The sequence below is a fragment of the Topomyia yanbarensis genome, chromosome 3 (assembly GCF_030247195.1).
Source record: "Topomyia yanbarensis strain Yona2022 chromosome 3, ASM3024719v1, whole genome shotgun sequence".
NCBI lineage: Eukaryota > Metazoa > Arthropoda > Insecta > Diptera > Culicidae > Topomyia > Topomyia yanbarensis.
Window position 1 is genome coordinate 134,779,294 of NC_080672.1, and position 24,933 is coordinate 134,804,226.

The 24,933-nt window shown below is 37.3% G+C and overlaps 1 protein-coding gene across 4 annotated transcripts in view; it reads left to right on the forward strand.

The window, feature by feature from the left end:
• The window catches only part of LOC131692450 (uncharacterized), a 48,618-nt gene extending 23,915 nt beyond the window's left edge, over positions 1 to 24,703 (forward strand). For 3 of the 4 annotated variants that reach the window (XM_058979507.1, XM_058979508.1, XM_058979505.1), the window contains 5 exons: positions 11,221 to 11,528; positions 16,897 to 16,955; positions 17,483 to 17,606; positions 22,517 to 24,446; positions 24,505 to 24,703. In XM_058979507.1, the coding sequence (XP_058835490.1) occupies positions 11,221 to 11,528; positions 16,897 to 16,955; positions 17,483 to 17,606; positions 22,517 to 24,446; positions 24,505 to 24,631 (2,548 nt within the window). In that variant the 3' untranslated portion in view covers positions 24,632 to 24,703. The remainder of the gene's footprint in view (positions 1 to 11,220; positions 11,529 to 16,896; positions 16,956 to 17,482; positions 17,607 to 22,516; positions 24,447 to 24,504) is intronic. The other variant, XM_058979506.1, reaches the window with a different exon arrangement.
• Positions 24,704 to 24,933: the final 230 nt, after the last annotated feature.

The following is a 24,933-nucleotide window of genomic DNA, read 5'->3' on the forward strand; positions in this document are numbered from 1 at the left end:
TAGATTTTGAGCCCATTCCATTCGAAACCAAATACACAGGGAAGCTCTTAAATGTTTGCCTTTTTTCCTGGCCTGGCTATCCGAATAACCTTAATCAAACTTGTTTCATACTATTTTCTGTGCGTATATATGGGCTACCATGCGACTCCACCGCTTACATTTTAATGGAACCTCGTGGCTAGCAACACCACGTATTCCATGTGAGACTGCTATAAGAGTAGATTAATGTAGTTTTTGCCTGAAGCGAAACTGAGATAGTTTATAACCCCAACTGCTGTCAAAACATATGAATTAACAGCGGTTGAGGTTAGAACCTGACTCAGTTTCGGGGTCGAGCAAAAACGCCATAAGATTGTCCGTGGCAGTATAGTGTGTTCCACCTTTATGTAAATGCTACACACAAAAATGATTGAAAAATCAACACAAAACAATGTTTGAAAAAGGTTGTACACTCTGCAAAAATTTCATTTATGGCAAAAATGTACCATTTATGGGATGAACACCAATAAATTAATTACATTGTCATTTTCTGGGCGATTTTAGATTTTGTAGTAAGTACTGTACGATTTTGAGACAACAATATAAAATTCAAGCTGCAAGAAACACAAATAATAAGAAAATAACAATAGTTTTACGATTTTTCATGAAAAATATGTAAATTGCTAAAAAATCCAAAGAGACGTAGCTGTTCTAAAGATAATTCAAAATAAACATTTAAGTACTCGTCCAACGACGCTTTAAGCCAAGTTTACCCCTTCCCGATCGGATTCAGTGACGGTTCAGTACCGTGCGCGGACGCCAATATTCTTTCACACAATTCAAATGCGAGCATTCACACTTCGCCAGGACGGTGTCGTGCCGGACAATTGTGACTGCTCCTATTTGATTTGTATGAAAGAATATTGGTGTCCGTGCACGGAACTGAACCGGCAGTGAAACGGATCGGATAGGTGTAAATAGTCCTTTAACGTGAAAGTCAGGTAAAATGATTTTTTAGTTCTCGGAGATTAACTCAAAAAATAAAAGCGTTTTTCGAAAATCCAAGAATACTTATCTCTTCGTAATTGAATTTTCCACAACTAAGTATGCATGGAATTTTGAAATTTTCCTTTCTTAAGCCGGGAATGTCTTTTGAAGCAAGAAAATGGCTATAACTCCGCTCTAACAGCATGAATCGAAAATTGAAAAACACTATTCGATGCGGAATTTCATGGGTAATTCCAATATATAATAATATATACAACAATTATTGTGAAAGGAGCATAAATTTTCATTTTCCGTCTCATAGTTTTGGATAGTTTTTCCCGTTTTCATTGATTCTTTTTAGCCACTGCATCGCTTTGTTTCGCAATGAATTGGTGTGCGAGATGCACGGGTGGTTCGATGGCATAATATTGAAAGAAAAAATGCATGCAAACAATTCAAACAAAACGATGCAATTCATTCGTTGTTCGACTTGCGCTCGGATAAGACGTGTGCTAGTGCTTTTGCAGTTGCCTTCCCCGGCTCAGTTTTTATTGTGTCCAGTGCTCAGTGCAGTGTCAAAGCCAGTTGTGATTGCTAGGCCTTTGTTTCGAAAACAAAGTGTGTCGTGCTGGTATTGTCAGCCAGTCCCAGCGAAGGTCATCGGCATCGAAAAGATAAGTAACTGTTTCCCTTCTACTATTATTTTCTGTTTTGCCCTTGATACATTCCGTTACTGCTCTTTTTATCGTTCTTTGCGCGAAGTGCTGATCTCGCGCTAAAATGTCCCTCGACGGTCAGCCCACCGATGATAATATGGATGATGAAACATCCCCTGATAAGCCTCCTACCAAACCCCCTCGCCTAAAAGCATACCCAGAGAACTCGACTGGGCCATTTGTGGTTTACTTCCGGACCACCAATAAATCATTTGATATTTTGAAAATATCACGTGATCTGACAGAGCATTACTCGGCCGTGACCCAGATTACAAGGGTTCGCGCGAATAAGTTAAAAATTGTTGTTAGCGACCTCGCACAGGCAAACGGGATTGCTTCCTGTACCCGCTTTACGCAGCACTATAGGGTGTATGTACCGTGTGTAGATGTAGAGGTCGACGGGGTCATAACCGAGGCGAGTTTGACATGCGAGGACGTACTGAAGTATGGGGCTGGCTGTTTTAAAAACCCCCTACTAAAGCCGGTGAAAATATTAGACTGCAAGAAATTGCACACGCTCGCTGGAGATAAAGAATCCTATATACCATCAGCCTCGCTTCGGGTGACTTTCGCCGGATCGTCTCTTCCAAATTACGTCCTTCTGGATAGGGTCCGCCTGCCTGTACGCCTGTTTGTACCGCGGGTAATGAACTGCAACAACTGCAAACAGTTGGGCCACACAGCCACCTTTTGTGGCAATAAAAAACGATGTGACAAGTGCGGTGGAGAGCATGAGGATGACTCTTGTGACAAAGACACTGAAAAGTGTGTTTACTGCGGGGGCCCTCCGCATGCTCTTAAATCATGCCCTGCGTACAAACAGCGCGGGGATAAAATTAAGCGCTCCCTCAAGGAACGCTTGAAGCGCTCTTATGCAGAAATGTTAAAAAATGCTTCGCCATCTGTCCTTTCCGAAAACTCCTTTGCTCTTTTGGCTCCTGTTGAGCAAGAATCTGATAATCCACAAGAAGGAACATCGTTTGTTAACCCGGGGGAGTCCAGGAAGCAGAGAAATCCTGCCTCCCCTAGACTGCCTCGTAAGGGTCCCAAGGTGTCCTCCTCTGAGAGTGCGCCAACCACATCTAATAAATCCAACGGAAGTGCTGCACTAAAGCCGAAGCAATCTGCTCCCGGTTTTGGAAATTTTAATTCAAACAAGGAGTACCCACCACTTCCAGGAACACCAGAAACCCCAAGTGTCCCTCTTTTTCAAACAGACACTCAGTCCAGTAATGGACTAATGAAATTTTCTGACATCGTGGACTTAATTTTCACAGCTTTCAATGTTACCGATCCTCTTAAAAGCCTTCTGATACGTTTTCTCACTATAGTGCAAACATTTTTGAAGCAGTTGACTACTAAATGGCCCCTCCTTGCAGCGATCGTATCCTTCGATGGCTAAGTCATCGAACGAGGTCACTGATTCGATCACTGTTCTACAGTGGAATAGCAGAAGTATCCTCCCGAAAATCGATTCCTTTAAATTTTTACTAAATAGTTTAAAATGTGATGTTTTCGCATTATGTGAAACTTGGTTAACTTCCGATATAAATCTTAACTTCCACGACTTTAATATAATTCGTCTGGATCGAGAAAACCCCTATGGAGGAGTACTTTTGGGGATTAAAAAGTGCTATTCTTTCAACCGAATTAACCTCCCTTCGACACCAGGCATTGAAGGCTTGTGAAATAAGGATCAAAAGCAAATACCTTAGCATTGCTTCCATCTACATTCCCCCTAGAGCGTCGGTAGGGAACCGAACGCTTTGTAATATCACGGAATTCCTACCGGCACCGCGGCTAGTTCTAGGAGACTTTAACTCGCACGGTACGGTATGGGGTGGTCTTCACGATGATAACAGATCAACATTAATCCAAGATCTTTGCGACAATTTCAACATGACCATCTTAAACACGGGAGAAATGACACGGATTCCTACACCACCAACACGCGCGAACTAGCCTTTAGAAAATTACACTTCATACATTTTTAAAGGGAGCAATTTTAGTTTTTGAATGAGAATACATCTGTTTCTTGAAGAATGCAGAAGTTAGAGTTTTGGGATATTTTGTCCGTAAAACCCCCTATTTTTAAAAATCATTCCTGCTGTATGCTAAAATCATACATTTTTTGCAGTTTTTCTAATGTTCAATAATTCTGTACCGGTTGAGACAGGACTCCTGATTAGATGTAATGCATAGAGCATTTTTTTTCGTCAAATATGGCGTCGTTCTTATTGATGAAATACAATATGTTTTTATTTCACTGTATTGGAATATATGCGCTACTATATAGAAGTACTGGTATTTCGACTTTAATTTTTTTTTTTTGGTGAAATTCCTTTAAGAATGAAAGATGGTTAACTACATAAATGCGAAAATCATCATATGTCAAAAACATTGAAAATATAAAAATTTAAAGAAAAAAATATGCAACTTCATTTCTTATTACATTTTTATTACACATTTTTCAATTAACTGAAGGGTTGCTAAAATAAAAGTTTTCCTATTACTGCAGTAGAATGTTTTTGAATGTATAATGTTTGCCTTAAAATGTACGGAATTTTATTAATAGAAAATGCAAAAGTTAATTTTTTTCATAAACATTACATTCTGAGGAGTCTCTCAAAGTTAAATTTCGTGCGAATAAGAATAACATTTTATTATATATGGTTACACAAATGTACAATTTTTCAATACTATTTTTAAAAATATAAAAATTTTACCGCATTGCCGCGCGGTGCGGTGCGGTAAATAAAGTGCGGTAAGCGGTGCGGTTTTATTATTTTTTTGCAGTTGCGGTGCGGACAATCCATTTACCGCCCACATCCGAACCGCGACGAACCCTAACATTAGTTACGTTGTCCAGTCTTAGCCGATTTCTAGAAAGTCCTAGAAAAAGAAAAAAAATACACCTTTCCAAAGGTATGCTGTATTATTCTGTTATGAAATAAAAATTGCGACAATAATAAGAAAATTGTCATTTTTTGCATTTTTTCATGACAAATATGCAAATGGTTCAACATTCTTCCAAAGGCACGCCATGGTTCTAATAATAATTCGGAAGAGCATTTAATTCTGCTATAAATCAATTTGGGGGCATGTAACATTTTTCAAAACTTTTTGTGTTGCACTATAACCTATGCTAGTTCACTTGAAAAGTTAAAAAATCACAATAGCACCGTGAAATGACTTATGTTGAAGTTTTGGTAACAAATTCTTAATCCCCCTGGACAGTGCGTAACAAATAAACGGTTTGCTTCAATGGAAATATGTGTGTCACGTTTTAGCTTATGGCATTTTCGTTTTTGACAGTGCATAACACCGGTGTAGTCGGTGCTACACTCATTCAAACTTGGGTGTAATCAGTCTATCTCTTTCTTTGCACTACACCGGTGTAGCACCAAGAAAAAACGAAAACGCTATTAGCTATGGGTGCCATACGCCAAAAAACGTCGCAATTTTTCATACCTAACTACTTCTTCCTAAACGAGTATTATATTTTAATAATAGAGCGCTTGGCTAATTTTGGCCCCTTAAGGAGGGTACTGCACTATTTTATCACTTACGATGCCTAAAATCGAGGAAATTTCTATAAATTGGCACCAACACGTTTGCTTCGTTCCTAAGAACCACTAGTAAAATAATAAATGGCGCGAGAATGGTGGAATACTTCTGTTTGAGTGCAACGAAAGCTCTAATCGGGTGCCCAAAATATCGCACTACCATTTAAGTCAAAAGATAGTACAAATATGGCAGAAACTATTCTAACCAATGGTTTCAAATGGTTAAGTGCTAATTGTAATAGGGCGAAAAGAGGCTCATGACCCTATACATATTATGTATATATTTAAACAGTTGAATTGCTTCATGCAACGCTTAACTATACATTCATTTCAAAAACAAAAATATACATCAGAAATAAGCTTTGCACACGCATCAAACCCATATAACAAAACCTCTTACCAACTAATCATTACCTCCTCACAAGGCGCATGAGGACATCACAAACTCCTCTTGAATCATCATGAGGTGTAGCCCACTCTCCTCCACGGAGCAAATATCCCATGCGTAATAAAATATTTATCTACATCATTTCGTTGAGCAAGAGAGGAACTCTCTCATTTTTCGGGTCCTCACACACAACGGTAGAGATGCTCCCGTTGCATCATTCTTTTCTACCTCATCCTGAGGGAGGGATATTAGCCCTCATTGTGTGTTGAAGTGTTTATAACAAGTTTGTCCTCAGTTCACCATATAATTTCCTATTATGACTTGTAACCACTAATAACTGACGTGCAAATCATGTTTCTAACGTGTGTAAGAGAAATAACGATCCTTTTAAAATGACAGCAGCAAGTAGCAATTTACCACTAGCTGGCGCTACGATCAGCCGGCAAAATTCCAGCAATCGGTATTTTGAATAGACCGTTAATTTTTACAACCCTTGGTCGCTCGAGGTGTTTGTCTATTCTCTGTAGTAAAACTATTCGAAATGTGTTACCGGGAATCACGTTTTCGTTATGAGAGAATATGCAATGCAAAATATGACATGTGCCAAATAATTAAAACCTAATAATATATTGTATTATTTTTGTTGTCGGATGCCCCGTGTAATGAAACATAATTCCATAGCAAAAATGCCTATAGCAATACTCTTCCACAATGTAAAAATTTGCCGTCAGACTGATCGACCTTCTGATCTTTGTCTCCTAACAGGTAACACGACACCCTTTGGGAATAGATCTAACAATTATTTGCTGACATAATTTTGGAATCTATTCTGTTTGAAGACGACAGCAAGATATTTCCTAATATGTTTGAAGTATTCATAACGTTTTAGAAGTAGAACTGGAAAGACTTAATCTTTTTTCGGTTTCCAAGAATAATAATATTTTAAATATAACATATAACGTTAAAGAGTATTTGTATAGATATTACATATAACCACAAACAAAAGATATTTTTAATACTTTACTAGTAACGCATACGATGAAAGTTAGCGGTGGTCTATAACTAAAAATGCATGTAATTTTAATAGGTTTTGCATCATATTGAAACCATGGCGGTACTAGTTTATATGGAAAGGTATCGTTTGACTGAATTCTTCACCACGCAACTCTGAACCAGGAACTCCAATCGACAAAAACATCAATGTCCTGTGTGAGCGCTACTGTTTGTCTGAAACTAAGTTTGAGAAAAAAAAAGGTTCAGCCATCTCTGATAAAATGAGTGAGTCTAAATTATACATTAGACCGGCAAAAATTTCGACATTTCTTCGGAACACTGATAAATCAAACGGTAAATGGCCTCACATACCATTGGTCAAATATGAGCTTTTCCGAAAACTCTAGGTCACTCACAAGAGTTTTCAAGTTTGTATGCGAAAATATATGAAATATAGGCAAAACAAACAATAAATGCAGTGAAAAATGCCAGTATCATCTTATACATCCCATAATCTGCAGATATATAGCTTAAGGTGTAAGGATCAACATTGCCGATGACTGCAAATTGATCCGATTTTGCAGTAATTCTCATTTAAAGTCATGTGTTGCCTCTCTTTCTCGCACATGCTTAGAATAGGAAATTTCAAAAAAAACCTGTTTTCATCCTCCTAGTGGTGCAATTGTGCCTTTCTCATTTCTCTAAACTATGGCACGGAGGTTTTTTATGTTCAACATAATTGTGGAAATGTCCATTACATTCTTAGTACACTTTGCACTTATACACAATGGCATGCCAGCCACGAACTTGATGAGCTACGTGTCGACGGTGAAACACTTGAAACAAAAAAATATCATACTCCATTAGCCTAATCAGCATTAGATCAATGTTATCTGCTTGCTAACTCATTTTGTCATGCGGGGGTGGGTATGTGAGGAGGGCGAAAGTCCCATGAACGAATGACTCCCCAGCTTAAATTGGTATGCTTTGTGATATAGTGGTGGTTTAAAGATGATGGGGTTGAAAGGGAGGGGTATGAGGGCTGGATGGGGTGGTGGTCTGAGGGGTGATTTAAGGAGATTTTTAAAGGAGGGGAGTGAACAGTAGAGGGGGGGGGGGTGTAACCCCTCTCCGTAAACCATCAACTACGCCCCTGTTAAAATCCAGAAACCTTATGCGAGTCGAAAAAAATAGGGCCGGGATTAGGTTGACGTTTTTCAGAGTGATTGCATAACCTTTCTATATGAGAAAGGCAAAAATGTGCCAAAATCCAAAAAAGTGAACCGTCGTCAATTTTTTTTTCGAATTTGCATCAAATCTCGACGTTTCATGCACCTTGAACACATCTAGCATCAAAAATAAAAATACTATTATTAATTTTTCCTATAGTTTATATGAGAAATTTCTGTGTGGCCGCACTCTGAAACCCGTAATTCCGGAACCAGAATTCCGATCGATCCAAAATTCAATAGCAGCCGATGGGAAGATTGCACCTTTCATTTGAGACTAAGTTTGGGCAAATCGGTCCAGCCATCTCTGAGAAAAATGAGTAACATTATTTGACACCTACGCACATACATACACGCACACATACACACACATACACACATACACACACATACAGACTTTTTCCGATCTCGACGAACTGAGTCGAATGGGATATGACACTCGGCCCTCCGGACCGGGATTAGGTTGACGTTTTTCAGAGTGATTGCATAACCTTTCTATATGAGAAAGGCAAAACGGTTGGTCTTCAAAGTTAAATAACTTTGTTGGGGAACCTCTATTCAATATGCAACCTTCAACAGAGCTGTTCGTTATAAAATAAGCTATACGACCATAAGTTTTGAGATGTGCAGAGTTACTGTGGAATTTTTTATTTGATTTTAAGTTTTTATTTCCGAGTTTCCATATATATTACTATAGAAACTTGAAACCTCGTGTGGATGAACTAGAGTTATCGGAGAAAGCTCATATTTTACATACTATTTTTGCATCAAATTACCATTTGCTTTAGCAGTGTTCCCAAAAAAATCAAAATTGTGGCCAGTCTATTATACATACACACATAAATTTTTCGATCACGACGAACCGAATCAAATGGTATATGACTCACAGCGCTCCAGGCCTGGATTATGTTGCCGATTTTCAGAGTGATTGCACAACTTTTCTATAGGAAAAAGGCAAAATGATGCAGGGAAATTCATGTGTGATCAGACTGTTCAACTCTTACCTAAGGAGCTAGAGCTCCGATCCAAATTAAATTCGATTGCAATCAATAACGTTAAGAGAGAGTGGGTACGCTTGATCCCACTTTTGTTTGTGCTACTACGAAAAATAATGTATAACAATTTGAAGATATTAAGCCCAGCACATAGCGAAACTTGGAAGGCTGCTTTAGGACTTCAGAGATCGCTTGATCCAGCAAGGGCCTCAAGATTCTTCGTTCGCAACTGACTATTCAGTCATCGGTACACGGAGATACACTTGCCGGCTGCTGTTTGCAATCGCCTCCTACGACATGGGGAGCAGAAACCTAATGGATATAATATTGGTCAAGATATCCCAAACTGCAGGTTTTGCGTCCCATAAACTGCTATTGAAAAAGAAGAAAATAAAAAAAATTAAGTTGCTAGCTTGTTGTACTCCTCTGTAGCTGTGAAATTATGTTGTGAACACCGGAAATAAAAGTTATTATTATGTCATTTTTTATGCTCGTATATGTCATGGTCAGGAGACGTAAATTTACACCATTTTTTCTAGGTGTGTACGCGTCAATTGCTTGAACACGCATTCGTGGCAAGGAATCGAAGGTTTTATTATAGTATAGGTATAATAATGGTACACTTGAGCTTGCCGACGGGAAAATGGCCGCGGAATGTACCGCTAGGTCTTTGTCATTCTGAAACGGGTCATTGAAAATTCGGTAGAACTAACACCTGCTAAATCCCGAGATTAAGTCATTTCTATGGAATGATCGAACTATATGCAAAAAACTATATTTCATTATACCACTGCCGGACAGTGGGATCTAAACGATCAATAAACACATACGGAACATAACCTACCGCCATATTCCACAAATGGTTAACGGACTGAAAACAATACCCTAATTTACTGTATGGAGTATTTATTATCGAATCACAATATGACAAATTGTGGAAAAACAATAATACAAATTATCCATTTATGGTTCTTATTTATGTAGGTGGAGAGTATTGAAATTGCAATTAAAAGAAATACATAGAATTATGTTTTCATACGATGAGCAAAATTGTATCTATACAAACTTTATATGTTTTGTGATACAAACAATTAAAGTGCGGGTAAAATCTGTCCAAATGCATGGATTATATTATTATATTAATTAAAGAAAGATTCCAAATTAGAAAGCCATTGATCGACTGTCGCTAGTTTTTGTATGACTGATGGATGTGAAGTCATAATCGAGAATTTCGCATCACATTTTGTTTGGGATTTATTCACGTTGAATTATTCGGAAAATACGTGTATGAAACAATGAAGTTATTTCTTCGTTTTTATGACTTTCACACTCTGTTATTCGACGTAAGCCCCTTACTGCCATGCAAACCCACCATCGTACTCTGGCCGTGTCTTAGAAAGCCCATCGCTATTAAACTAGCAGCAAACCAATGCAATAATCTAAATATTCAATGGTCGTGTTAGTACAGTAAAGCTTACAAATCCACCCAGAAATTAAGTACGTTAACTAAAACAGTGATTAAGTTTACAAAACACCTTCGCAGCACGGTAGCGACTAAACTGCCATCATGGTGTCAATGGCGTGCAAACAGGCTGTTAGCGTAACGGGCGATAATCACGATTCCGATAAAAATCAACTCCTTTGTTATTTACTAGTGTCATCTACCGTATAAGCAGGTTGTGCTGCGAGGATGGGGCGCGATTTTCCTGTGTCGAAGTGCTTTGTTGATACTTATTTATAGCTATTAAAGAAATTGTCATTGTCTAGATTGGGCCTAACATGCATATCTAGTTATGCGTGAATATGTAGTGTTTAAATATGTTCAATTTGTATTTATTAAGAAATTGATATATCAAATTTGGTAGCATGTTGCTGTTAAGGAGCTGTAGTTTTTAAGCTATGTCAATTCTATTCCATGTGGAGATTATGAACCTTCTGTTCAACATCTTTCGATCATTTTACACTTTTTATAAGTGCTACTTGCGATTCTTATATAATAATTAGTTAAGGGGGTTAAGGATTTCAGCATGAAAAAGCATTGTGCGTGATTCTAACTAGAATCGGTTGTGTCACTGGAGCCGGAATACTAATTAGAACTAGCCAGAATTCCGGTTCATTTTCCAGCTGAACTTCACTGGGCCGTCTCTACCTATAGAGTAACGCGCGATCACACGGTACATCGGTTTCAGTTGGCGCAGCGCAGAGCGCTTCACCTGTCCGTCGTGATGAGTTGAATTTGGAAAGCCGGATTCTCATGTGGGGTAAAACAAAACAATTCGTCAAAATCCAAATTTTTGACACGCTTCTTCAAATCTACAACGAATAAATCGATACATTCTTATTCATTTGTAATTTATTTCACCACAGCCAGCTAAAAACCTCAATAGATCTCAAGGAAACCACCCTCTGGGAATCGACAGTTAAATCAATCGAAGAACTGTCTCCTTTTTCATCGCCCTCCCCCGGAGACTCGAGCTCGACTCTCCGCCGAAAGCGACGCCGTTGCTATCTGGACAATCCAATCGACTTTTGCAACATCGACGAGTACAACCAGTGGCGTTTGGAGGATATTGCGCGGGCAGGAAAACTGTTGAAAAATCCTCCCCAAGAAGTTTCGTTTGATGATGAATTCGTGATGCGGAAGGTTTACTCCATGATCTACGACGTGTTTCGCTGTAAGTATACCCATTCGATATAACCATTAGGGTGGGGCATTGTTATATGAAAAAACGTAATCATAACCACAACAACTGAGCACAGCACTTTTATGGTTCCAAAGACATGTGCAATATTTGGGGTCGATTGGTTTTGACCCGGCGTAGCGCAATGCGTTTGAAATTTGTATGGAAATTAGTATGGGAAAACCTACTACTACTACTCTTATAAAAAATTTATAGAATTCGCTCAAACTTTGAAGATTTTTTCCTAGTGCTGGATGACCGATTCTTATGTACCAGCTAAATAGGCTTGATAAGTCCGACTTGAACCTTCGTTCCATCTGGTCGCAAAGCTTGATAGCTCCTGGTTTACCTAGTGTTTTTCAACAGCAACAGTCTTTCTCAAGACTACCTATATTTCTTACTCGATCAGTCTTTTTCAAGACTAAATCGTTTAGCAAGAATAATTCAGTATAAAGAAATATTTAATTCTTCCCACATGTCTGTGTCCTCTCAGAAAGGCAAGGTGCCAAATATTAAAAAGAAACGAAAAAGGGTAACGCTTTCACCCGAAAATCCAATTGCTTATCGCAACTCTTTCGATATGTTATCCGAATGTGAAGTTGACGAAATTTGTAAATTTTCTCGCATTGTGCGTAATATTGAGGGAATGGTTCGAACATCGGAATATAAACGTAATAACCGATTACTTAGCGAAAAAGAACATTTGTGTATTAACCGCGTGTTTCTTTGATAAAAGTTTTCTACTAACTGATTGTTGTTGTTGTTGTTGATGACAGGTGCGCGCGAAGGGGTTTCGCCGCATAGGTCGAATGACTACGGGATTGTCCACCTCAACACGTAATGACAAAGAGAAGAAACACAAATCTCCTCCGCCGATAACACCGATGATCTCCGACGTCAGAGCCTTTCAAACTGAGCTCGCGACGTTCCCTCCGGACGTGAAAGCATCTTCTCAGATTGGTCAAAGAGGGAAATCACAACGCAAAGTTAAAGAAAGCAATCAAATCATTCTAAAACAAGCTTAGAGCAAGAAATATAGAAAATCATAATAATTAAATATCGAAGCGTGTTCAAAAATAATGGGAATTCGATTGACTAATAAATGTAGTGTTGATTATTACTTGATATTTACTTGAATAAACGAGATGCTTCGGACAACTATTGTGACCATGGACTTCCGATCTTTTAGCTTAAGACAGAGTATTCGTGGAGTGGAGAACATGTGCTGAAGGTAAAAATGGAGCCTAGGTTTATGGAAGTCGCCTTCATACAGGTCAAGCATATCAGATATTCAGTGCTGATAACGTTTAACAAGTTAGCCAAGACGAAAAGATTCATTTCACATAACAACTTAAAAATCTGCTGTGTGAAAACGCTTAAATCAACAACCTCACATGCATAGACAATGGGATAATCGAGATTAAATCACATGATCCGGCCTCGCTTACTCGCAAAGTGGCCATTAAAAGATTCTTGTATTGCACATAGAGGTACTACCATAGAGAACAGACGTCCATCTTCATCATTCAACTTGTGTAAAAATCCCTAATAGTTTCGAAGGTAGTTGGGATATCTTCACCATATGCGCTACTGTCGTCATGTTTTTAGTGGCTGAGTTCCACTGAATTCACAGTGGTTATACCTCTACTTAGTCAAACCAGTCCGGAACCGAGTTGATCTGTATAGAATCTTGCTTAAAGGAAACAACTACCTGGAACTACATTCCAGGTATTTCAAATGATGCTTTTGTAGTGAGAAGACGGGTGGACCGGTCCCTTCCCACATACAAAATTACGTTACATTTTCAGTTTTCACAAAAAGCAGTTTCCAATCCCATTATCACAGTTTTAATGATCCTAAAGCGAATTGGAAAAGGTACAAAGCTTATATCGAGAATGTTCAACCATGATCATGATTTACAGAACTAAGCTGACATTAATACAGCATTACAAAATTTAAGTGATTCTATAGTTGAAGCTAGGAATTTATCAGCACCAACAATACAGACAAAATTTGATACTTTTATTATTGACGACGATTTCAACTTCTGATTCTCGTGAAGAATGTTCGAAGACGTCAATATCAACATTCTCGCGACACTGCTACAAAAATAATTTATCAGCTATTGCAAAAAAAATAAACACAGATTCGCTCTTTTAAGAAAGAAATTGAACAAACTCAACCATGATCTAAAACTTTCTCAATTTAGATATATCAATGCACTCATTATTTATAATATCTAGACACGAACAATTCATATTCATTGATTTTCTTTGTTATCTAAAAATAGAAAAGACTCCATCAAATCACATAGTAAATTAATACAGGTTTGTTGGTTCGATTCCATGCCAAAATTCGCTCAATGCCATCGAGTCAAATCAATTTACGAGCAAATATTCATGTCTATCATTTACCGATGTCACGATACTTCGCATAACCAATCCTTACATGATTTATGATTCCTTCTTCCTTTCCAGAATTTGCATTTGTTTCGCCAAGCAGTCGCTTTCCAATAGAACGTAATGTCCGCAACCTGAAACGCTATTAAAACCCTACCGAAAAAACCCTTTCACCTTTTACTGCAACTCCACAAATTAGATATGCCGCACGTAAAACCTGTTGAACAGTCAATTTATGAGACAAAGCTATATGGAACTTCGGAATCATAGGCGAGCATGGTATACTAGTCTGCAGTTTACAGCTTATACAATCAAACACCTTTTCACGCAAAAGACTGACAGCGGCGAAGGAAACTCGTGAAATTACGAGTGAAATCTGGAAATGAATATATAGGTACCACATAAGCAAAGGGGTTCTATAGCAGTTAACCAATTTACGTGTGCCTATTTTGTTGTTGTTGAAGTGGAGCTGCCAAATGATTATTACCATAAGATAGGTTGAACATGAACATCTTTGGCATGTTTTATTCAGTTTTTCTTTCCTACGATAGGAGAGAGTGGGAAGGCAAATGATTTAAAAGACAAAAGGTTTGTTTGTAATATTCGTCATTCAATAGCATGATATGAAACTATTTATGAAAATCTATTGATTGTGAATGTCCCTCTACCTCTTAAAACAGATAAAAGATTTCTAAATTACCAAGTTTTCAAAAAAAGATGAGCGCACATTTTTTAAAATCGCTTCGAAAAAAAATACTTAAAAATCAATGGATTTTTTGGACATGACATGACCCCTTTGCACGGCGACACGACTTAGAACAAACGGTGGACTAAAGTCAAAATTTTACCACATCGTTTCAAATGGGACGATTTTATTAATTTTCGTACGCTGAATGCGTTTTTGATAATAAAACAAATTAAAAATAAACTTTTACTATTCATTAGGGTGTCCCAAAAATATGTATTTTATCGAAATTGTTCTTAAAATTTTCGTATATTATTTTCGTGCGCTAAATGGTTTTTGATATTGACACTTGTTAAAAAAAAACCCTTCATCATATATTAGAGTGGCTCAAAAATAGCTATTTTGTTGCGAGGTTCGAATTTTTTTTAAATATATTTTTGTACGCTGAATTCCTTTTTTGGTTATAAAATATTAAAAATCAACTTTAGAGTGCCTCAAAAGTAGGAATTTTGTCTTTTATAATTATTTTTTCAATAGTAATTATGATAAGCTGAATTTATTTCCCATGTTGAAACAAATTGATTTACATCTCACTACGGTGCTTCAGAAAGGATTATTTAGTATTTACGGATCAAATAAGATGTATTCGACTAATTTTGGACCGTTAAATTTATTAGTGAGTTACTTGATATGAAAACTACATTTTCTCGAATTTTTAAAACAAAACTAGTTATCTAGAAATAGTTCCAGAATAATTTAATGACATGTTTCAATTGGTTGAAAATATTTAGTGAATTTTAAACATTCAGAATACCTTCACGCTTCACCATCTACAAACCATACTTTCCACTCGGCTCCTATCTCTTGATCACTAGTAAAACCCTCGTAGGTCGTGCTCTCAATGCTATTTGAACGGTGTGCGTGAATTCGTGGTATTATTCTAGCTATAAAGTGATTATTCAAATTTTATATCAGTAATAACCATGCGTCTCAATTCAGTTTTTTTTAATTTTGTTAGCTTATCGCAAGTTTTCGCAAAACTAACATAGACTTATTTTAAAGAGAAACTTAAATGCTTTCGAATGAGTATAGTGTTATCGCATTAGAAGTTCGAATTCAATAAAAGTTTATGACAAACAGTTATCTAAACAATAACTTGTGACTTATCTTTGATGATTTTATGATATATTATAATCACAAGGATAACTTTGGTGAAGTAATGCATCGCATAAAATCAACCATTTCTTCGAAAAACGAAAATAACCGGATGTCGTTCCTATGATCAAATTATGCAAAAAATACTTGAGTTATGCCGTTCAAAAAGCTGTCAAAAAGCATTTTATGTTCAAATCACCTAAAATCTCGCAAAAATTTCTCTGATAGCTGACCTGATACAAAAAATATACTAGCGAGAATATCGCGTAATCTTCATATATGGACTTAAGTCCGGACTCGTCCCACTGTGCTGTGAGAGCAATTTTCCATATAAACTCGAAAATAGACCTCAAGTAACATTTGATGTTTTATAGTGCCCTACAAGTGCAACCTTTATTTTATAAGTGGTAATAGAACAAAAAACAAAACCATAATTGTTACTAGGACGTTTGATACTGATGTTTATTACTACCGATGCTGATTTTTATTATTACGCAGAATTTTTTCTTCGTCGATGATTTGCAAACTCAGAAATATCCTAGTATGTTTATCCCTAGCTAAGCAAGATAGCTTACCGTATCAGTCGATTCTACGTTTTTTAAACAGAAATATAAAGTAAACAATAATCCTCATTGTATTTTGGTCCACGATTGATTTCTGCTCGAAATTAACTCAAGAACGTGATAGCTTAAAGTGGTGCATGTGTTGTATTTCTGTACGCGGGTAATACCAATGAAAACATTTCGAACCGGTGATGGAAAATTTTATTTCCAAAAGCCAGCTTCTGGTTGAATCTATTAAAACTAAGATCAAATTTAGAGACTCTCTAATCAGTCACTTCCAAATTAACGAAATTCTCATGAAAAAACGAACGCCTTCATTTCAAAGTGATACTCATTCATTCATCAGCCAAAGCCTCATCTGATCTGCAGCGACCAGGTCCTTCTTCTATGGTTCACACAAAGCCTCACTTCACAGCCTTGGGTAACGTAGTCAAGCAACATAGTTGAACTTATTTCTTACTGGGCGAGATGAGAAAGTAGACTGATTTTTTTTATTGTTATTAGCGCTGCCCAAATAGTATAAATAATGTGTTTTATTTGTAATTTGTTATCTTTCGCAGTCAAATTAGTTCTGCAGCAGGCACTCAAAAATATCAATTTCTATGAAAAGCATCCACAGGTAAGCGAGTGAACCTTTTATTCCACGTGTATATAACTCATTGTAAAGAGGGACTAAGGCTTGTTCGCCGCAAAATCTGGACATTTAAAACACAAAGATCTCTTGAAATATTCAACCAGAAAATGAAATATTAAATTTAAAAATACATTGCATGTTTAGAAGCAAATGCAGCGAAAGAGCCAAAATCACCGAATTATCCGAAGCTAAGTACTATCATGCGAATTCGGGCTCTCGTGGTGAGAGAACAGTCTAAAGGTATAAAAGGTGGATCAAAGCAACTAAATTAGTGATTCCTGATTTTCGTTTGGACTACACAAAATAACTTTTCTAACACGCCTTTCTTTCGATGCAATTTTTGAAACGCTTTTTACTTATTAATGAACTATATATTTTTATATAGAACTATCTGCGTGAAATATTTTATTTTTCAGTTGAATATTTCAAGAGATCTATAGGTTTTTAGGCGTCCGGATTTTGTTGCGAACAAGCCTTAGTTCTTTTTTATTTTAATATATTAACAATTTCAGTTACAGCACGAGACAACACGAGTATGGCTACTTTTATACGATATGTATCTTCGCAAATTTGCAAAACGGGAGCCCGAGATGATAGCATTGAAAAATGTACTCTTCAATGAAGCCTGTTTACTAGGTATGAAACGTAGATAATTGAAAGATAAACGCGAGAGAAACCCCACAACACTATCGCAAATTCCAATGACCGAAATCACTGTCGCAAAAAACTCTATAAGCTATCTCCTATATAGCGGAGCTGAATAAGGTTTGCACACCTTTAAATCCGCTATTACTGTATAAGTTTTATTCATTTATGCAGCAGCCGATTCAGAAACGCCTATCTTAAAAATCGGTAATAATTTAGTAGCTGTGCAACAGAAGTAGTCCATTGTAAGTCGGTAAAATTGAAAAGTTCACGAAAAAGGGTGATTTACCATTCATGAAGCAGCTTTTTCAGGTAGATCCGTCAATAGGAAACACCTACGAGGCTCAACCAAACTACGAGACCCAATAGCCCTGAGTCGATTCCTAATCCCACTAGAAGTACTTAATACAAATTTGGAGCGAATCGGACAAGTTTAGCTATCGGACCAACCCACTAGCTCATATTTTCACCGCTAGGTTCCGCTTTATGTATCGTATAATCACTGTAAGTGAAAATAAGAAAGATAACTACATTGTATACAACTTTGTCGAAGACTGCTAGTCAATCCAGCTTTGTTAAAAGACGTAATTAAACTTTTAATAAAGTGCAGTCTGACTCAGTTTTGTATGAGGCCTAGCAGTGCATGGTTGTATATCTGTACTAGATTCCAACGAACTAAACATTTTTGTGAAATAATGGTTAGATTTAGCTCAATAGCATATTCAGAAGCATTATAGTAAATAATGCCATGTAAAGCCATGTTTTGGCTAGAACATTTCAGTTACACATGCTACCGCTTAGATGGCGCCAATACTAACTTTTCAACGGAGAGAGATAGAAATTAGGTATCTTCTACAAAGTTCTTCCAAACATCTCGATATTCTATCTCTCTTCTATGAAAAGTTAGTGTTCGTGCCTATATGATTACAGGTGAAACAAAATTTTCCTAACCAAAACATAATTCCAATTATGTACTACAATTCTTCCAAACATACTATTCAGTTAAATTTAACTATTGTTTCAGAGAAATGAATAGTTCGTGGGAATCGAGTACTGATACACAACCATGCACTGCTAGGCCCCTTGCAAAACTGACTCAGACATCACTTCGTTAAAACTTTAATAACTTCTTTTAACAAAGCCAGATTCACAAGCAAGTCTTTGACAAAGTTGTAGACAATTAAATTATCTCTCTTATTTTCGCTTGCAGTAATAATACGATGCATACAGTGCCACCTAGCACTGAAAAATACCATACAAACTTTGGGCGCGTCGGTCCGGTAGCTAGACTTGTCCGATTTGCATCAAATTCGGAGCAAGTTCTCCGGGTGGGATTGGGAATCGACTCAGGAGTGCACAGTGGGACGAGCCCGGACTTAAGTCCATATATGAAGGTAATGTGATATTCTCACTAGTATTTTTCTCGTATCAGCTGAGCCATCAGAGACATTTTCGCCAGATTTTAGGTGATTTGAATTCAAAATGAATTTTTGACAGCTTTTTGAAGGGCATAACTCAAGTGTTTTTTTGCATTATTTGACCATAGGAGCTACATACGGTTATTCTCGTTTTTCAAAGAAACGGTTGATTTTATGAATTGCATTATTTCACCAAAATTATCCGTGTGATAAAATTACATCGTAAAATCGCCAAAAATAAGTCACTAGTTGGTTTAGTTAGTGTTTAGATAACTGTTTGTCATGAATTTTTATTGAATTCGAACTTCTAAAGCCATAACAACAACGACGCCCGTGAATGCCCGCGATCACGCTATGCTCATTCGAAAGCTTTTCATTCTCTCTTTAAAGCAGCAGCAGCAGCTCTTTAAGCACTCAAAATTTGAAAAAACTGTGAATGGAGACGCATGGTTATTACTGATATTTAATTTGAATATTCACTTTATGACTAGAATAATGACACTAATTTATGCACAACTTTCAAATAGCATTTAGAGCATGATCTACAAGGGTTTTACTAGTGATCAAGAGTAAGGAGCCGAATGGGAAGTATGGTTCTTAAGTGGTAAAGGAATTAAGAATGTTTAAAATTCAGTAAATATTTTCAACCATCTGAAATGTGTCATAAAATGTTTCATGAACTATTTTTGCTAACTTACGCAATAACTGTCAAATTGAGTGAACACCGTTGAGTTCTAGTCATTTGGTGAGACTATTTTTTCCGAGTTTGCATAGCGCTGATATAGCTTAAGGGTATGCGATATTATCCTAATAAAATAAGACCATTTTTAAATGAACCATATACGCGAAAAAAGGATTTCGGATTTATTTTAATTTAAGGTATGAAATAAGCAATCTAAGCAACTTAAAACACACCTGCGAAAACAAAATCGTTAACCATCTTGTTGATTAGTGAATGTAAATAAATATTGCACTAAGACGCTCAAAATGTTTGTTTTGAAAATGAAAAAAAAATGTTATTTTCATACCAAGCAACCCACTAATGAATTAAACGTTCCAAAATTAATCGATCACATATTATTTGATCCTTAAAAATAATATAGTCATTTTTAAAGCCACATATTGAGAATCAATTCATTCCAATACGTAAAATAAATTCCAAAATTACAATTGAAAGAAATTTTTATAAAAGACAAAATATTTACTTTTGAACCGCTCTAATAAGTAGTAAAGTTAATTTCCATTTTCTACAACCAACATAGGAATTCAGCGCACAAAAATGTCTTTAAAAAAATTTTGAACCTTCGCAACAAAATAATTATTTTTGAGCCACCCTAATGTATGATTTTTTTTGCAAATGTTAATATCAAAAACGATTTAGCACACGAAAATTAACATACACAAATTTTAAGAACGATTTACAAAAAAAAAAATTTGAGACACCCTAATGAATAGTAAATGTTCATTTTTGAAATGTTTTAATATCGAAAACGAATTCAGCGTACCAAAATTGCATAAAAACGTCCTATATGAACCGACAGGGAAAAGTTTGGACTTTAGTCCACCTTTTGTTCTAAGTCGTGCCACTGTGGAGTGGGTTGATTGAATTTTCAACAATTCATTATTTTTCTGAGCATTCTGGTCCGAACAGTACAACAACCGGTAGACGCTATGGACCTTTTGCAGTGGTAGCATTAACCTGCGCACAACCAAACCGGGTACGAACGTTTCCGGTGCCAGTACCACTTGTACCCGACTCTTCCATCGCTGTGTGCAAAGTACATCGTGCGCTCTTCACCCGAAACCTTTCATACATGAATCCGAAACCCTGTCATACATGAGTCCGAAACCGTGCATATACGAACAAGTGTAGATATGCGACAGGTTCGAGTCGCGTACACACGATCTGCATTGTGGGAGGGCAGGATAGTTCCGAATTGAGTTCAACACAGAAGAGTGTAGCGTGTGTGCACTGCTGTGAGTCTGCGTCGTTTTATTTTTATGTTTGTGTGGGTTGGAATTCTCTCGCCAAAATGTTTCCGGCGTTTTGTAGGTACGTAGGGTCATGTGCCTATTGGCACACATGTTTCATATTTCGGATATACGCGATGCATTTTTTACTAAGGTATCATGCTTCTTTCTACTATAGAACGGACGGACTAAACTGGTTTTGCGCCTACTGAAAGGTAGGAGTTAGTTCGACATTTTAGTTAAATACGTTGAATCCCTTTGGTATAAAGGCTCGCCATTTCTATCGCTCGTTTACCATTTCAGTGTCATTTCAATAGAGGACTATAGCTGGAAGCTAAAATTTCAGATTTGCACGATAATAAAACTGTAATTTATTAAATGATTTTTTTTGTGTAGACATTAAACGATTAGGAAATACTTAACCTAAAGATTGTTTAACTCAGTTCATTATTGAATACTGAATGAGAAAATGAAATTTTGTATTACGTGGAAGAACTGAATATTTCTTGTGACGAGCGACTGCTCGTATGAATATGAAGCCGCTCGTTTTGTATATATTTTTTCAGCCAAATAATGCCATTTTCTTCAGTTAAGGATTTTTTACTTTTTTGAAATAAAAATTATTTTTCACAAAAAAATTTGCCATTTTATGAGTAAAAAACCACCTTAAATGAAAAATTATCTTGAAAAATCAACGTAGGGGTTAGGTACTTTTTACATAAAATGTAGAATTCCAGGGACGTTCTAAGAAAAGCTTCGTCGCCGAGTTGAGTGTCGATGCTTTTGCATAAAATTCCAGAAAAAAATCAGAATGTTTTTGAAATGATACAATATAATGTACAAAATTTTTTATCAATTCGCTTCACCCAGATTTGTAAACAAAAACCGCAAAAAAAGCGTTTTTTCCACGTTAAAACCCTTGCCTCTAAGTTTCAGTTCGAATAATTCTCATCAGCTCAATCAGAACTTTTTTCTCTTCAGAATATCACGAAGAACTAGGAGTTCGCTAAAAAACAAAAATAGTGTTTTCGCTTTTGGAGCTAGCTCAAACAGGCGCTAGCTTAGTCCTGTCACTAAGTTAGTATCGGATTATGATGAGAGGAACGCGTCTCCATAACTAATTCAGTTGTAGATGCTGTGTCGTTGTCGCGCAAATGTAGTGTTAAACAAATTTGCAGGTAGTATGATTGTTAACTTTTGGCCAGCTATGGTATGGGACGTACGAAGTATGGGAAGTATTCACTATTTGACGACTATCCCTGAAAAAAAGCTTTGCGCCTTAATTTTCAAAGCAAGACATTTAGGAAAATAATAATTCAAACCGTACAAAAAAGTAAACAAAAGCAAGGTGACGGCCAAACGCGCACATTATGCTGTATTGACTGATGAACATACAAAATTAATCATAAATGCGTTTGTGTCAATGTGTAAATGCATGTGAATGATATATTTCCGATACAGTCGAGGTTCACGGTACAGTCAACACTAAAACATTTTTCATCCCTATTTCAGAAATCGAGAAATGTTTGGAAATTCACAACGTTAAAATCGCAGCCGCTCTAACACGGATCCGCATTCAGAATAGTGCCTACAGTCTAATTACATTGCTTCCACCACATCTTCAGGATGAGAAGGTCGCCGCTGTGGTTTCGAATCCCATCGTAACCGGGTGGATCAATACGTTTCGTATAAGAAACAAGAATCAGGCCAGTGACTTGCTCAGCTCTATTGGATTGCTGGTGATTGAAGAACCGGTTCCGTCAGTTTCGAGTTTACTGACATCGAACAACCCCAAACAAATTATGTATATTCCGCTATCTGCTGGAAGGTACAAATGGGATAAATTGTGTCCGCAGGTGATATCAATCTTTCCAGAAAACCGAACTGAATTCATCCGATCGGAAATTTTCCAACGACACGAAATGATCATACAGGATCGTTCTTTCACGATTGGACCCACGATCTTTACAAACTTATTGGAGTATTACGAACTTACTGGGGACGTAGTGCAGACACACATCTCATCGCCGAGATCCACTGCCTATTTAGCATCGCTTCTGTTCAACAGTCGAAGAGTACGAAACTTTCTTGCGTTCGGCTGCGGTAGCAAACTGAACGACTACAGGCAGTATATGACCGCCCTAGGAGTTAATAATGTCAAACTATACGCAGAGAGCTTCATCGATATCCCGCATGGTGCTGGTATGATTGAACGTGTGGTAGGTATTCTCGCCAACCCACCAAGTTCGTACTCTGCTGTTAGCGATCCAATCGATTTGATATGCAGTCGAGGAGGTGATCTATCAATGTTAGAGATGCTATCGGAATCGGAAATGACGAACGAAAGCAAGCAACGAGTTGCGAAGTTACTGGTGGAACAACGAGAAACGCTAAAACACTGCATGTCTAGACCGCAGGTACAAATTGTTCTATACCAGACTCACTCGGTTGTGGAAACGGAGAATGAAACCATGGTTGAAAAGGTGATTGAGTATATCAACCAGAAAGTGTACGAGGTGCATGTGCAAGCAGCCAAGGAACGAGAATTGGCTGCACTAGCGGAAGCTGCTGGTAATCAACTCGTGAACAGATTGCTTGGTCGACAGGATACAAATAAAACTAACAAAACGGAAGAATTTTGTGACAACCAATCTGAAGTGGATGGTGATTCTCAGAAGACATCTGTAGAAGACGTTGAAGTTCCATTAAGTGATCAATTCGAAACGTCTGAGATTCCAGACTTTTGCTCGAATCACGACAATTGTCTAAGCTTCGCAGAGGACGGCCTTTTCTTGTCCTTAATAAAACGAAAAGAAGTCATTCGTCTAGACTCCAAATATCTCATCAAAATTGCAGAGGTTCGTGGAATTTTTGGCAATAATAACACTAATCCCGAGTTCAGAACAAACGTAAAAGTGACAAAACGACAGGATAAGAAAGCCGAGGAACGTGAAGCAATTGAGCTTGAAAATCGCAAGCGTCGTAGCAGTAATATGGACTCGCTAATCAGTCGGTTGATAGCACCGACCCAAGCATCTCTGAAGCGGGGACACCATCATCGAGTATCTTCAATGGAACACAAATTCATGTACATTGATCCGTGCCAGGAGTGGTGTCCGAGGTTCGCGGCTGTTCGAAGCGAGTATAATTTATCGGTATTAAGTGATGAGAAACTTTCACATCATTCGACGGACATGATACCACGTGCTCGCATCTGGTGGAGAGATACAATCAAGTACGTACGTCAGCGCAATCGTTTGGTAAAGCAACAACATGAAATGAGAACATTAGGGCCATTGCTACTCAAGAGACATTTTGCCCATTGCAAAAATGGTTATGAGATGGAATACCCAAAAAGGTTTCGGAGTAGTTACTACAACAGAGCACCCTATCCACTTCCGATCCGAATGCTGGAGTTTCGACAGTACAACTCGGAGAATTTGTTAGTATTGATGAATTTTATTATCGAAAATGTCTTCAAATAAATTTATTGATTTCAGTTTGTTATACGAACGTGACGACAATCAATGTAAATCCAAAGCCAAGGCATCTAGACTCAGCCGACAGAACGCCATCACGAGTGGATTTGGCCGTCAGGTGAGGGTCCGTTCATCAAGGTCTTGTTAGAAAACGGCCACCATGTTCTAAGTTGACAATCAAAGTAAACCAAATTCGTATGTGAAATGAATTATTAAATAAATGCGGAATCTTCAAAGTTGTATTCTTAATAAATTCAATTAGAAATAAGGATTTGTGCCCTCCTGTACAAAGACTGGTTTTTACCAACAAATTTTCACCCTAGTGAGAAATTTTGGTTTTTACCAAATTTTCCTCCTTAGGGTGAAATATAGCATAGTGCTTTCGCATAGGCCTGCTAAGCCAAGACAAGTTTCGGCTTCACTTGTGTCTCATCGGCATAAACAGAACTT